The following is a 15,576-nucleotide window of genomic DNA, read 5'->3' as shown; positions in this document are numbered from 1 at the left end:
ACTTGTGATTTCCTGTTACCGACTCGGCTTTCTCCTGGACCTGTCTACTCTGATTTACCCCTGATCTGACCTCGGCTTGGCTTACGGATACTCTCTCTCGCTCCTCTGTGGATGACCTCGGCTATCCCATCTGACTACGACCGCTCTGATTCCCACCTGGTACCTGAACTTGGCTTGAACCGACTACCCAGTAAACATCCAAATCCTGGAAGGGCTTACATACCACGCACAGGCATTTCCTGTCTGCAGACCTATCTCCGTGCACCAGCTGAGCTTCTGGGTGAACCACCAACCAGCACTCCTACAGGCGACCTGTGCAACTTTGGGCCTGACTCCCGCTGTCCCACTCTCAGGGGAGTGCGGAACTTAGCCGCAAGGGAAGCCCTCTCTCCATTGGCCTCCATCACCAGGTACGTGATAGGTGAACTCACTACCTCACTCCCGCCTCTAACTACAAAACAATAAATCTAGCTACCTAAAAGGTGCTACATCTCCATTTTAGTTTTAGTCGTATTTTAATCACCTGAATTATTTTAGTCAACTAAAATCTCCATTACATTTTAGTTGACTAAAGTTTCCTACATTTTAGTCGACTAAAATCTAATGGGTTTAGTTAAATTGTAATGCATCATTTTAGCATTTCTCTAGAGTTTCCAAATTCATTATATGCTCCTGGAGTAAAAATCTAATAACATATTATTATTTATAGAACTAAAGCAGAACTTTACCCAAAAGGGGACATTCTGCTTGTTTACATCCCCCCTCCCCTGCCACATTTGCACTCTTTCCGGGGTGCGGGTATCTGGTTTTGACAGGTAACCTCTACCACTTCTGTTCAGATACGCCACGGCGATCTGAGGTGGAAGTTCACCCCTCCCCCTTCCCCCGCAGCCTTCTGGGACACTTCAAAACTCCTAGAAGACTGCAGGACCATTCACAAAGCGCAATGTGCTTCGCGCATGCAAAGTATGAATTTGGCTGTGAAGCTGCAAGGCAAAATATGTCCACTAATGATGAAATGAACAGTGCCTGAGATGGAAGTCTTCGGGATTACAGGTCCCATGATTCCTTGTGTGCGGCCTGTACTACACGTTTCAGCCAAGCGTAGAGCCAGAGCGCAGTACGGCTACTGATTTAATGCAAACGCATTGGAGGAACACAGCGCTGCCTGTCCTGGGCCTCTGTATTTTCAGTCCTAGGCGGTAGCACACGCATCAAGGTGACTCCAGGGAAACCCTGCAAGCCACAGGTGCCACCCCATTAGTGGAAATAGTCCACAAGGAACTTTCGGAAGCTCATGAAGCTGCAAACACTGAATAAATACCAGGGACAGGAAACAAAGGTGATATACTCATGCAGTCACATTTATTGCGTTTTCCAGTGAGGTTAATAAAACTTTAAATCTATAATCATATATGTTACTCTAGCTCTAGTAGAATGTCCCAGATTTTACTGCTTTCCACACCAACATTCATTCCATTAGTTCAGGGGTCTCCAAACTTTCTAAGCAAAGGGCCAGTTTACTGTCCTTCAAACTTTAGGAGGGCCAGACTGTGGCCATCGGGAGTAGAACATGTCTTAATGTCAGTGGGAGCAAACAATGTCCCATCGTTGGTGTCAGTGGGAGGAAAAGTGCACTATCCTTGGTGTCAGTGGGAGGAATAGTGCCCCATCCCTGGTGTCAGTGGGAGGAATAGTGCCCCATGCTTGGTGTCAGTGGGAGGAATAGTGCCTCATCCTTGATGTAAATGGAAGAAGTGCCTCATCCTTGGTGTCAGTGGGAAGAATACTGCCTCATCCTTGGTGTCAGTGGGAAGAATACTGCCTCATCATTAGTGTCAGTGAGAAGAATAGTGCCCCATCATTGTTGTCAGTGGGAAGAATAGTGCCCCATCATTGGTGTCAGTGGGAAGAATAGTGCCCCATCATTGGTGTCTGTGGGAAGAATAGTGCCCCATCCTTGGTGTAAGTGGAAGGAAAAGTTCCCCATTATTGGTGTCAGTGTGAGGAATAGTGCCCCATCCTAGGTGTCAGTGGGAGGAATACTTCCCCATCCTAGGTGTCAGTGGGAGGAATACTTTACTTTCCCATCCTTGATGTCAGTGGGAGGAATAGTGCCCCATCATTGGTATCAGTGGGAGGAATACTGCCCGATCATTGGTGTCAGTGGGAGGAATAGTGCCCCATCATTGATGTCAGTGAGAGTAACACTGCCCCATCCTTGGTGTCATTGGGAGGAAAGGTGCCCCATCATTGGTGTCAGTGGGAGGAAAGGTGCCCCATCATTGGTGTCAGTGGGAGGAATACTGCCCGATCCTTGGTGTCAGTGGGAGGAATAGTGCCCCATCCTTGGTGTCAGTGGGAGGAATAGTGCCCCATCCTTGGTGTCAGTGGGAGGAATAGTGCCCCATCCTAGGTGTCAGTGGGAGGAATAGTGCCCCATCTTTGGTGTCAGTGGGAGGAATACTGCCCGATCCTTGGTGTCAGTGGAATACTGCCCGATCCTTGGTGTCAGTGGGAGGAATACTGCCCGATCCTTGGTGTCAGTGGGAGGAATACTGCCCTGATCCTTGGTGTCAGTGGGAGGAAAGGTGCCCCATCATTGGTGTCAGTGGGAGGAATACTGCCCGATTCTTGGTGTCAGTGGGAGGAATAGTGCCCCATCCTTGGTGTCAGTGGGAGGAATAGTGCCCCATCCTATGTGTCAGTGGGAGAAATAGTGCCCCATCATTGGTGTCAGTGGGAGGAATACTGCCCGATCCTTGGTGTCAGTGGAATACTGCCCGATCCTTGGTATCAGTGGGAGGAATACTGCCCGATCCTTGGTGTCAGTGGGAGGAATAGTGCCCCATCCTTGGTGTCAGTGGGAGGAATACTGCCCGATCCTTGGTGTCAGTGGAATAGTGCCCCATCCTTGGTGTCAATGGGAGGAATAGTGCCCCATCCTTGGTGTCAGTGGAATACTGCCCCATCCTTGGTGTCAGTGGGAGGAATAGTGCCCCATCCTTGGTGTCAGTGGGAGGAATAGTGCCCCATCCTTGGTGTCAGTGGGAGGAATAGTGCCCCATCCTTGGTGTCAGTGGGAGGAATACTGCCCCATCCTTGGTGTCAATGGGAGGAATAGTGCCCCATCCTTGGTGTCAGTGGGAGGAATAGTGCCCCATTCTTGGTGTCAATGGGAGGAATAGTGCCCCATCCTTGGTGCCAGTGGGAGGAATAGTGCCCCATCATTGATATCAGAGGGAAGAACACTGCCCCATCCTTGGTGTCAGTAAAAGCAGTTCAAAGTGGAAGTTCAGGTGGGTCTACGTCCCTCCCTCACATTTGCATTCCTTGACAAAAATTGGAATTTTTTCAGTTTTTCTCAATTGCTGAAAATTCCTATTGATTTTCGCTTGGATTTCGTCACTGAAAATCAGCTGATGAAAACTATGGCGAAAATATTTCCGTTAATGAAATGAACAGTGCCGGAGATGGAAGTGTTTGGGATTCCAGGTCCCATGATTCCTTGTGTGCGGCCTGTACTACGTCTCAGCCAAGCGTAGCTCCGCAGCACGGACACGGATTTAATGCCTCGCTATCAGTGGCAGTAGCTATGTCACACTGTTGCTGACAGTCAGTGGGGGGAATAATGGCCCAAGGGCCGGATAGAGGAGGCAAAGGGCCGCAAATGGCCCCCACTGCATTAGAACATCGCCGTCCTCTCCACATGGAACAATGTGCTCTTATCATACGATAATTACGGTCACGTTACTGGAATGGAGGCCAATGCCCCTACGCTGAGGTGAATACGGTAGCGGGGCAGTGCGGTCAGCGGAGAGCCCGCTGTAGCTTTAGGAGCGGCTGAAGTGACGGTTGAATGTCGCCCCGCCCACATAACGGCGCCGGTCCGTATGGAGGTTATGGGGCGATTTTTTTGACGCTCTGTAAGGTACAGACGACGAGCTCCGGTGCTGTGACCTTCGTACAGTGAATGTATGGGGCAGGTATACACCAGCTCTATGGGAGGGAGTCCGCCTTTCATATACAAGTCTGAGGGAAGGGAAACGTGGGCTGACTAGGGTGTGAGGGCTGCGCTGTCTCTCTTGGGCGCACGCGATGACAAGCCCCTCCCTGTGCAGAGGGCGGGGCAGGTAGAATCTCAGGGAGCCCTATAGCGTACAGCTCATTCTAAGTCCCTCTCCGTGCAGGGGGCGGAGCTGGTAGAGCTATACGGTCTGCAGTTAATGCTAGACTCCTCCCCGTCTAGGGGCGGAGCGGTTGGAACCTTAGCAAGGCCTAAAGCTGCTAAGCTCTTCCCCATGTAAGAGGCGGGGTTGCTAGAACATTGGTGAGGCCTATAAAGTCTACGGCTTCTAAGCCCCTCCCTATGCAGAAGGCGGAGTCGATAGAACCTTGGAGATCTCGGTAGTCTAGAGCTCATTCTCTGCTTTCCTCCCCCAGAGGGCATCGCGCTCCGTCCTTGTTTGCTCCGCCATTTTGAAGGAGCAGCGCAGACAACGTCGCCGCACTCGTTTCCCGTATAAATACTTCTCTATCCCGCCAACATGAGTTCTCCAGTGAACGTGAAGAAGCTGAAGGTGTCGGAGCTGAAAGAGGAGCTGAAGAAGAGGCGGCTGAGCGATAAGGGGCTGAAGGCCGATTTGATGGAGAGGCTGCAGGCCGCTTTGGACGACGAAATGGAGGCCGGCGGAGGGGTGGTTAGCGCGGTGGCAGACGAAGGGTCCGATGCCGCGGAAGGAGCGGACATGGAGGCCGGCACTGGGGAGGAGGAAGAAGAGGAGGACGAGGAAGGGATGGAGGTAGGCGGGGAGAATGGCGGCGATGCGGAGCAGGAGGAGGCCAACGAGGAGGAGGAGGCCGCCGGCCTGGATGATGAGAATGGAGACGATCAGGGCTTCCAGGAGGGCGAGGAGGAAGAAGAGGAGGACGAGGGGATCCCTGTGGGCTTGGAAGAGGAGGAGGAAGATGAAGAGAGCGCCAACGAGAACGGCCGCGCCAAAGATCAAGCCAAGCAGGAAGCCGAGAGTGTGCCCAGCGGGCCCCGACCCCTCATGGCCATCAAGGTTGACGAGGCCGGAGCGGCAGGCAGAGGTGGCGGTAAGTGTGCGGTGTGTTCGTGAGGGCTTAGGACGATGCAGTGGTATCTTCGGGGCGGGGATAGCCTATGGATGGCTTTCCGTACAGTCTGTGCGGGGATAGCCTATGGATGGCCTTCCGTACAGTCCATGGATATTTTCATGCTATTGGCCTATAGCTATAGTCATGCTATAGCTTATGGATGGCCTTCCGTACAGTCTGTGGGGATGGCCTTCCGTACGGTCCATGAATATTTTCATGCTATTGGCCTATAGCTATAGTCATGCTATAGCCTATGGATGGCCTTCCGTACAGTCTGAATATTTTCCGTACAGTCTGTGGAGGGGCATCTTTGGATCTTCCGTATATTCGGTGCCGAGGTAGTCTGGGCTGCTCTCCTGTAGGAATAGCGGTGCCTAATGCTGTCTTTACTGTGTTTTCAGAAATGCCTAATAGCGGCCCTCCTACTTGGTCAGTGCATAGAGCGGCTCCTGAGGCCGGCGCTTTCCGTATAGCGCGCTGAGGGCCGCAGGTCACGTACACCTCGAGGCAGTATTGTGTCGGCGGGATACGGATTTGGTGACGTCACTTCCGGGGAAGCGCCTGCAGCCTCTTGGCGGCCCGCTTCTGTGATGAGCAGGGTGGCAGGCTCCGCACCTGCTACCCCTTTCATTTCTTTGGGACAGAGGAGGCCATTATGTCTTTGGCTGTTCATTGTTTAGCAGTTTAGGGCGGGGATCTGCAGCAGCTCCATTTTGGGATGCTATCTGTGGGGTAATCCCCTCACAATTGCTCAAGTTTCTGCAATGTGTATCGATGTGATCATTTTAGTTGCAGGGTTGACTAATTATTTCAGGTACTTATATAGCGCCGTCAATTTACACAGCGCTCTACATATATATTGTACATTCACATCGGTCCCTAACCCTCAAGGGGCATACAATCTAAGGTCCCTAACTCATTCATACATACTAGGGCCAATTTAGACAGGAGCCAAGTCACCTACCAGCATGTCTGCTTAAATTCTTTTAATAAGAATCAAACCGTTCGCCTCCTAGTCAAGCAGATCAGTACCAGTGAGTCGATCAACAACGGAAGGATTCTTTTTGTTACCCTTTTAAGATCCGACAAACATCTGAATTTCGAACAATGTGAAATGCATTTAAAAAAAATTTTCACTTGGTAACATTTTCTTCTGTATTGCTTGAGGTGATTGTTTTTGTTTTTTCATCTCTTCTAACATTCTGCTAAAATTTGTGATTTGTATAGTACTGCTTGGACCTTGAAGAAGGGGACACTCCCCCAAAGCTTGTCCTCAAAATTTTGTTAGTGCAAATAAAAAAGTATCTCAGACAGTACTCGATAATTTCTTCTGTATTGTAATTGATGGGGAACCACTTGATTGAGGTCGCTTGTACCCAGATTGATCAGAAATCTACGTGTGGCCACCTTTTTAGTACCGTGCAGTGTAGAATATGAATCGGTCTCAATGTATTTTGGCTATAGGCTTAGTTAGCCACTTGCTGTCCAGCCGCTATATATAAACGGCCAGACGGTGGTAGTCCGGGGGCGGGTTGCCGTTCATAAACAGCACCCGACATTATGGACTGTGCGTGCTCCCTGGGAGCGCACAGCACTGCGATTCGGTGCCCGCTGTGTCCTCCGGGCACAGTAGAACAGATATCCGTACGTCCCGTGCGAGGTCCCGATCATGTGATCACTGATTGGCCAATCAGCGATCACATGCAGAGTATTATTATTATACAGTATTTATATAGCGCCAAAGGGTTTGCTCAGCGCTTTACAGTAGCAGGGGGCACATAACATGAGACAAGACAGTAACAGTACACTACACGAGGGGTTCGAGGGCCCTGCTCTTTCGAGCTTACAATCTAGGGTAGTAAGCAAGATGTCACTTCTGACTTTGCTTACTACATGCGACATCTGTGACTGATCAGAGGTCACATGGTACAAGGCTATTCACAACAGCCTTATACCATGTGACAAGCTTTGACCAATTACAGCTCACAGTAGTTCTCAATGGCTGCAAGAATGCAGCCAGAGAGGAGAAATTATTGCTTTTATAGCCTTTATGGGTGTAAAAGCAATCCGTTGGGGGAAAAAAAAAATGTATCACCCCCCCATGGTGACACTGTACTGCTAGGGTGACAGTATATAGAAAAAAACATAATATAAAAAAGTAAAAAAAAATTTTTTATTTTTGTTTATAAACTAATTTTGTAAAATTTTATAAAACACTTTCAAAATCTTTGGACTTTCATTTATATAGCATAAAAAAATAAAAATCCCAGTGGTGAATAAATACCACCAAAATAAAGCTTTATCTGTCTCTAAAAAAAATTCATATGGGTACAGTGTTGCATGACCGCGTAATTGTCATTCAAAGTGCGACAGCGTTGAAAGCTGAAAATTGGCCTGGATAGGAAGGGGGTAAAAGTGTCCAGACTGGAAGTGGTTACTAGAAAAATCCTTATCTTATTCTGAGCCTAACAAGTTTCTAAATATTAAAAATCACTGAATCTAGATCTTTGTCAATGTAGTCTAGTGTTTGCATGTTTGTTTCATCTGTCCTTACAGGTTTTTTTTCTTAGTTTTGTTAAAAGTGCAGAGGGATTAGAATGCTTGTCAGTTTATTTTGCTGTCTGCCCTCGGAGATTCACCCTCACTATTGCCCTGTTTACCATTTTCATTGAGCCCTGGTTCAAACTGATGCGGTGTGGAATTTGCTGTGTTTTCTGTGCGAATTCCGCCTCAGAATCACACCTCGTTCATGCAAACCACTAAGGTTGTGCATGTTAACAGCACCCTGAAAGCAGTCCACAAAACGCAGTGCGATGTGCAGTATCGGATCATAGGTGTGAATACCCATGCAATCCGATTCTAGTGCGTACCCAAAAAAGGGTCCTGCACCTTTTTGGTGCAATTAGAGCCATGCAAAATGTATTTCTCAAATCGCATGTGATCCACACAGGAGTACAGTTCCTGTGTGAATCCCATGTGATATACCACACCGCATATATGTGAATCTAGGGTGAAAGTAAAATAAAATCCCAGAAAGTAACGGTTAATTTCAATGGAGACACTGGTTCTGGTGACCTGGGTGTCACCAAAAATTCCCTAGTTTGCAGGGATTTGCTCTGTTTGGCTATGGTACAGAAAGTGAAGTGGAATCTCTGCAATGGGACACATGGCAACTGGCTTTAACACTTCCTTACGCTACCCAAGAGGCAGGATTACCTGTAGTTATACTTTTAAGAGTTAAATGGAGTACACAGTTGAGTGATTTTAACATTGAATGAGCAGCTTGGCATAACACATTAGAGTGGCCCTTGCTTGAAAATGCAAGATCTAGGCATTATTCCCCCAACCTGAAAATGAAAAACTAAAACCCTTAACATTAGAAGAGAAACTAGCAGGGTGGATTTGATTTAAATCACTAGTCGGTAAACCTTGATTTAAATCCTAGTTTTCTACATAAAGACTAATTCTTGCTGGTATAACTTTAATATGCAAGTAGATGAAGATTTTTAGAATAACAACTTTTCATATTAGTTTTTTTTATCCCCAGTATAATAGGTTAATCATTCATATTTGGACAACTTTTCTGTTGTATTTAGGAAGGAGAAAAATAATCATTACCTTAATAACAATTTAAATAGATTTATTCAACTGAAACAATAACATTACAGCATATGTTATTTGCTTAAACAAACATCCATGTTTGTTAACCAATTTGGCTAAACAAAATATATATATATTTTAAGAAACTTAGACTGTCAGCCCCTTCCTCCTCACACTTAGTTTCACTGTCTTCTTGTGCAGATCTATTCCACTCCAAACAATCAGAAAAATATTGTTTCGATTCTATTCACTGAACGTCTTGAAACTTAGCACTGAAGGGGTTGATTCTGTATTCATAGGTTTGTAGAAGTTAGGATTAAGGTCTTTTTCTTAACTCTGTTCATGTTATAACATTTTTGCTGTGAAGAAGAGGCATGTGATCTCCGCTGAGTCAAATTCAGTTTTGAGAACTGCAAAAGTAAACCAAGCATCTGTGATAATATCTTGTAGGCAGAGAAACTGCCCAATAATCTTACAAAAACCTCTGGAAGAGCATGACATTGTGAATGGATTAATGGAATTTATTTACCAAAACAATTAAACATATACAGCCTTATTCTACATAATTGAAAAACTAATCTTTATTTCATGATGGAATAACCTTTGGATGGTAATATATTTTCCTCAAAGCATTTTATTTAAAAATCCGATTTTTATAAAAAAAAAAAGAAAATTGATTTTAAATCAATTATTTTTATCCACCCTGGAAACTAGTTGCCTGGTGAAATCACTGGGACTTGCTGTTTCTTCCAGTGTCTAACAAGAATGTGCTTCAACATTGTATAAAAGCCTGGGATGTGATTTATTCATAATTTTGCATGCTTTGTTGCCATATGCCTATAGTAGGTATATAGATGGCTGCACTAGATGCTAGTCTACCATTCTAGTCCCTTTTACCCCACCTCACTTTCATTTTATTTAGAATTCAGCTTTCTTAGCCCTATAGAGCAGGGCTCGACAAATCCCAGGCACCAGATCGCCGTGGCTGTTGTCAGCCCCAGTGGTGAAGCATAGGGGAGTGCAGCCATGCGCAACATTGCCAGGCAGCCTGCAGATATCACTGGTGTGTGAGGCCGCGGTGTAGGGAGGAGCGGTGGGAATGTGAAGGACGGGTTAGGGGAGATGTTGGGCTGTAGAATAGTGGGGGGGGCAGGTCAGAGGAGGAGCGGAGCTTGCTGGAAATGTCCCCTGTGCAACTCTGCAACTCTCCATGACACCTGCTGCTCTGGGGGACATTCAGCCTCACCGTGGAGCAGGAACTGGCTGTGTGACAGCCAGTGTGGCCACTTATCAGTGCCCCATCAGTGAAGCCTCATCACTGCACATCAGTGAAGTAAAATTACTTATTTGAAAATTAAAAAAACAAAAACCACTTCAGTCTCCGTGTATGTAGTAACAAATAAAAAAAACAGTGGTGAATAAATCCGACTAAAAGAAAGCTCTCAAAAAAAGAAATTTAATTTAGGTACAGTGTTGCATGGCCACGCAATTGTCCTTTACCCTTGGTTCGCATCTGTGTGGGTGGTGCCGCTGTGGGACCTGCACAAATACCTGTAGCCGTGCCACCCACACAGAAGAATGCAGGACCCGCCTAATTCTACTGGCACGCTGTCCATACTGGGAACCTCTGTTACCGTGCAGGCTGTGATTTTCAGAGCAGTACAGGGACTTCTTCCCTGATTGTCCCAGGGCCTGGTAGTCCATTTAAATGAATGGGCTCTCGTGCCCTCTCAAATCGTGTCCCGCACGACTGCACAGATGTGAACCAGGGCTTAAAGTGTTACAGCACTGAAAGTTGAAAATTGGCCTGGGCAGGAAGATGGTGAAAGTAACCAGTAGGCAAGTGGTTAAAAAAAAAAAAAAAAAAAACTGGCTCCTAACTTTAGCTGGCTCCTAGATTCAAAGCAATTTTGTTAAGCCCTGCTTTAGAGGTCCTTCAGCTTACCCCCTTTACACTTTTTTTTTTTTTTTTTTCCCCTTTTCTTTACCCCTTGCTGGCAGGCAATGTCTGCAGTTTGGATACTCACCCAGCTTTGTCCTGCGAACATCCTTGTTTTAACACACCATTCAGACCTGCGCCACCATCTTCTCACATCAAGTGTTTTGCTGCCCCTTCCTGGTTCAGCTGGTGGGGCCTCGCAATGATGCACTGCTAGACCTGCCCCTTCCTTGATGACAGAATAAAAGCCTTCTGGGATTTGTGATGTGTATATATTCCCCAAAACTCAGGAAGTGCTATGCACTTTGTTGTCCCAGGCGAATGACATGCATGGAGGGGCAGGGCCCTGCAGTTTAAAAAATAAAGTAAATGAGAAGAAAATGGCCCTATTCATGTAGAGGGGAGGTGTAGAAGGTGGGGAATTTTATATATAAATATCCGCTCTTAAGTATTTTCAATGTAAAATACACTCCTTTTGGATCAGTTATAGTATTTTCAATCAGTTGATGTTCTCTAGCTTTGCACGGTAATGTGTTTCTCAGCTAACATTTTCTGTTTTTAAAGGCTACAACTGCAGCATAATCCTGGATATTGATATGAAGGCAGTGGGTTTCTGACATTTAGTGCCACTGCTACACAGCCCCTTTTTCTGAGGCCTATAATAGTTGAAAGCAGATACTGATGTGCTTTGCTACTGCTGTGAGAAAAGTGGCCGAAATGTGGATACTTTGTCACTATGAATATCCTTATCAATGTTTTGCTGTGCATGTTTTGTGAAGTTATTGCCTATGGCAATCTTGCCATACTCAATTGTGATAAACAAAGTTTACAAACTGCAAAATTGTTGGCTTCATTAAGCTAACTTGTGTTATGCTGTTATGGCTAAATGTTGCATTCACAAACGCTGGCAATCATCTTTGACAAATACTACATTTTTATTTATACTTTAGAAGGCAAGGAGAAAGATAAGAAAAGAGGCGTGAAAAGGCCACGAGAAGATCATGGACGTGGTTATTTTGAGTACATTGAAGAAAACAAATACAGCAGGTTAGTACAATAGTTGTTTTTACTACCGGTTTCCTGTCCTGGTGATTGGATTCTAATTTTATATTCTATTTCAAGATCCAAATCACCCCAACCACCAGTTGATGAGGAGGATGAAAAGGTGGATGACACAAATGTTCTTCTCGACACATGTAAGAACTTTTTTTTTTTTTGGTATTCTGTTCCCGCATTAAAGAATATCATATAAAGTGTTTTTAGTGTAAATGATAAATATACCCACTGCCTGCATACTTGTTTTCTAAGTTCATATTTTTTCTATAGATAACTGTGACCTACATTTCAAAATTTCCCGGGATCGCTTAAGTGCCTCTTCCCTCACTATGGAGAGTTTTGCTTTTTTGTGGGCTGGTGGCAGGGCTACATATGGTGTCTCTAAGGGCAAAGTATGCTTTGAAATGAAGGTCAGTAGTGGGACTATGTTCAGAATGCATTTTAAGCCTTCCTTAAAGGCTCTGGTGACTGTAATATTTTACTGCATTCCACAGGTTACAGAAAAGATTCCAGTAAAGCATCTGTATGCTAAAGACCTTGAAGTTCATGAAGTGCGTGTTGGTTGGTCCCCAAGTTCATGCAGTTCTATATTGGGTAGGTTAGAGCTGTAACTGAATTTTGATAAGGCTTCCTTAACTTATCTTTAAGTACAAGTACCTTCAAATGTTTCTTCCTATATGTTCTTTGGAAAGTAAATATTAGAGTGTGCACACACCCTAATGCCTAGTACACACCCATGAGAAAATTGGATGAAAAATACCGCTTTTGAAGCGATCGCCTGACAATCTAATCATTAGTACACAGCTCTTGAGAGCCAATCTTGTTCATGTGAAATTATCTGAAGGGACAAGCAGAGTTTTTCTTACTCGTACAGAACGGATGTTTTTTGTTTAATCAGTACAGCATTTGTTAAAAAAAATTGAATGACCAGGACAACAAATGCTCAGTAATGAATGTACATTACATCACAAGTTGTGTTCTGTCTCTTTTATGAGAATTTTTGTAACTTTAGCAACCTCCTTAATTTTCAATTTGATAATGACTTGTTAAAAAAAAAACTATCATTCCTATTTTTATTCTCATTGTGTATAGACTTTAGTAGGAACTTATTTGCTACAATTTTTGGTCTGATAAATATACCAATAAAATGTTAAGTGCTTATATTAAAGTTAAAGCCAGCACTTCTAATGAAGTGAAATTAACCCTCAATGTTAAAGTGGACCCTCCAGTCAAAGCTAAAAAAAAAAATATTAAGTCAGCAGCTACAAAAGCTGTAGCTGCTGACTAAAAAAAAAAAAAAACCAGCTACTTGCCTGTCCCATGATCCAGCAGTGTACTCGATAGAGCTTTTTTTTGTCCGTCGCTCCCCACCACCAGCATCCTGAGTGTGGGTGCCTGACCGTGGCAGTTTGCAGCTTCATAGCGTGGTGCCCACTGTGCATGTGTGAGTAGTGTTGTGCCTTGTGAATGGTTCCGCAGTGTTCTGGGACCTGTCGCTTTTCTTTGAAGACTACAGGAGGGGGGAGGACAACTTCTGCTTCCAATCGCCTTGGCGATGGAAGCGGGTACCTGTCAAAATCGGAAAACTGCGTGCCGCTATAAATTTAACAAACACTTTTCTGGGAAACCTTTTTAATGTATTAAGTTAAAAAGTGCTGACTGTTTAAAACTGATCTTACAGTTTAAAGTGTGCTTTGTTCATATAGAGCAAAGCAACTGGTTAATTTTAGTTAAAGCTCACATGCTTACACATTCCATATGATCCCCCAAAGCTCTGTTCAGCCGCTGGGAGTGTTAAAAAAAAAAAAAAAAGTGGTAAACTAAACCCTGTGTGCAGTGCTGCCCCCAGCTCCCTCAATACTTAGCTGAGCCTCATCCCGATCCAGCGATGTTAACAGCCTCGGCTGTCCCGGGTCTTTGCATCTTGGCTGAGACAGCAAGCAGGAGCCATTGGCTCCCGCTGCTGTCAATCACAGCCAATGAGAGGGGGTGGCAAGCTGCGGCACTGTGTGAATGGACACATGGAGCAGTTGTTGGTCCCCATAGCAAGCTGCTTGCTGTGGGGGCACATAACAGGTGTGCGGGGCCAGGAAAACCTGTGAGGGACCTGAGAAGAGGATCCAGGCTGCTGTGTGCAAAACCACTGCACACTGCAGGTAAGTATAGAAGGTTTTCCAAAAAAAAAAATTAATCTTTATATAATCACTTTAAGATTTCTGTCCACTTGGATACAATGTTATAGGCATATCGATACAGACATCAGTGATACAAGATCTCACTTTGTGGTGTGTGGGGTTTTTTTTTTTTTCATCCTTTTTAAAACACATGAACAAACTTTGTTTAACTTCTAGGTGAAGAGGAACATTCTTATGGTTATTCCTTGAAAGGATCCAAATATTCCAATGGTGCAGCAGAAGACTATGGCGAGAAGTATGATGAGAATGATGTGATCACTTGTTTGGCTGTAAGTTCTTGATAGTAGGTTGGGGGTTTTCAGTAGCATTGGCATATTTCAATTGTGAAGTCTTTTTGAAGAGTAGTTGTTTCTACTAGAAACAACCTGCAGTTTCTAAGTTCTAACTAAAAACTGAATCCAACTAAAACCTGTTAGTCTTTGTTGTGATCTTTGAAGATCTTGGAATGAACAAACGTTTTAAAAGCAGATAGTCCGAAGGACTTAAAGTGCAAGAAAATTTAGTATGGTGCCCATAGTTTGGGCACAGGTGCACACCTAGCAGGTTGCCTGTGGCAATATATTTTAATTGTGAGGAGCTGTTGAACTCAATCTTGTGTACAAGGCTTTCTATGGCAAGATCATGGTTCCCAGCTCTAGCTTTTCCTGTTCTAGCAATACAATCCTGGCTGTCTATAATGTAAAATTTTTAAAAATCCACTAAAAGTGGTTGCTTCAAATGGTCCTGAGAGGTGCACCTGAGACTCCTATAGAGATTTCTGAACTGGAACATAACACTTTTCTCTGCACTGCCTATATACCAGGACAACCTATGCAATACTGAATTACATTTCGAAGTAATTGCAGATAGCATGCATAGTGTGGATACACTTAGTAATAGGTCATTTTTCCATCTTTTCAGAATTTTGATGGTGATGAGTTGGAGCTGTCTTATGCAAAAAATGGTCAGGATCTTGGAGTGGCTTTTAAAGTAGACAAAGAAGCTCTTGCCGAAAAGGATCTCTTCCCTCATGTCCTTTGTCACAACTGTGCTGTAGAATTCAACTTTGGCCAGCAGGCTGAGCCTTTCTTCCCAGTCCCTGAAGGATATACATTTATTCAGAATGTTGCACTGGAAGACCGTGTGAGAGGACCTCTAGGACCCGAACAGAAAAAAGATTGTGAAGTGAGAATTTTTACTTTGTTCAAATTTTAAATACCAGTTTTGGCACATTGTATTGGTTTGCTACATAATTATCTTATGTCTTTTTCTTAGGTAATCATGATGATTGGTTTGCCTGGAGCTGGAAAAACATCATGGGTAACAAAGCATACAGCAGAAAATCCTGGAAAGTATAATGTCCTTGGAACAAATAACATCATGGAAAAAATGATGGTAAGAAACTGACAGAATGAGTTGAGTCAACTTTTTGAGCAGGGATTTAAAGCTCTCTCCTAGCTTTTGTTGGAATGTTGCCCATTTAGTTTCCTCTGTGCTGATTGCCAACTTGCTGTGGCACTACTGTACAAGTTGACAGGGTATTTGAAGACAGACTGGCTGATAGTTTTATTGTGGGGGGGAGGACTTAAAGTAGCCATATGAATTCAGCTACTTGGAGGATCTTACAGTGGAACTAAAGCTGTAAAACATGTAGCTCTTTATTGTAGAAGAGACGCGCTACATCTT

At 44.6% G+C, this 15,576-nt stretch overlaps 1 protein-coding gene across 6 annotated transcripts in view; it reads left to right on the top strand.

Annotated features, from left to right (window-relative positions):
- The first annotated feature begins 4,381 nt into the window (after positions 1 to 4,381).
- Positions 4,382 to 15,576, top strand: part of HNRNPU (heterogeneous nuclear ribonucleoprotein U) — a 31,525-nt gene continuing 20,330 nt past the window's right edge. For 5 of the 6 annotated variants that reach the window (XM_089693280.1, XM_089693281.1, XM_089693279.1 and 2 more), the window contains exons 1-8: positions 4,382 to 5,100; positions 11,611 to 11,707; positions 11,783 to 11,856; positions 11,987 to 12,126; positions 12,211 to 12,310; positions 14,068 to 14,180; positions 14,812 to 15,075; positions 15,166 to 15,285. In XM_089693280.1, the coding sequence (XP_089549406.1) occupies positions 4,548 to 5,100; positions 11,611 to 11,707; positions 11,783 to 11,856; positions 11,987 to 12,126; positions 12,211 to 12,310; positions 14,068 to 14,180; positions 14,812 to 15,075; positions 15,166 to 15,285 (1,461 nt within the window). In that variant the 5' untranslated portion in view covers positions 4,382 to 4,547. The remainder of the gene's footprint in view (positions 5,101 to 11,610; positions 11,708 to 11,782; positions 11,857 to 11,986; positions 12,127 to 12,210; positions 12,311 to 14,067; positions 14,181 to 14,811; positions 15,076 to 15,165; positions 15,286 to 15,576) is intronic. The other variant, XM_089693278.1, reaches the window with a different exon arrangement.

Source organism: Staurois parvus, unplaced genomic scaffold (assembly GCF_062004578.1).
Source record: "Staurois parvus isolate SC_StPar_1 unplaced genomic scaffold, SC_StPar_1.0 ptg000619l, whole genome shotgun sequence".
NCBI classification, from domain to species: domain Eukaryota; kingdom Metazoa; phylum Chordata; class Amphibia; order Anura; family Ranidae; genus Staurois; species Staurois parvus.
Note: the sequence above shows the minus strand (reverse complement) of the source record. Positions and strands in the feature narration are given on the sequence as shown.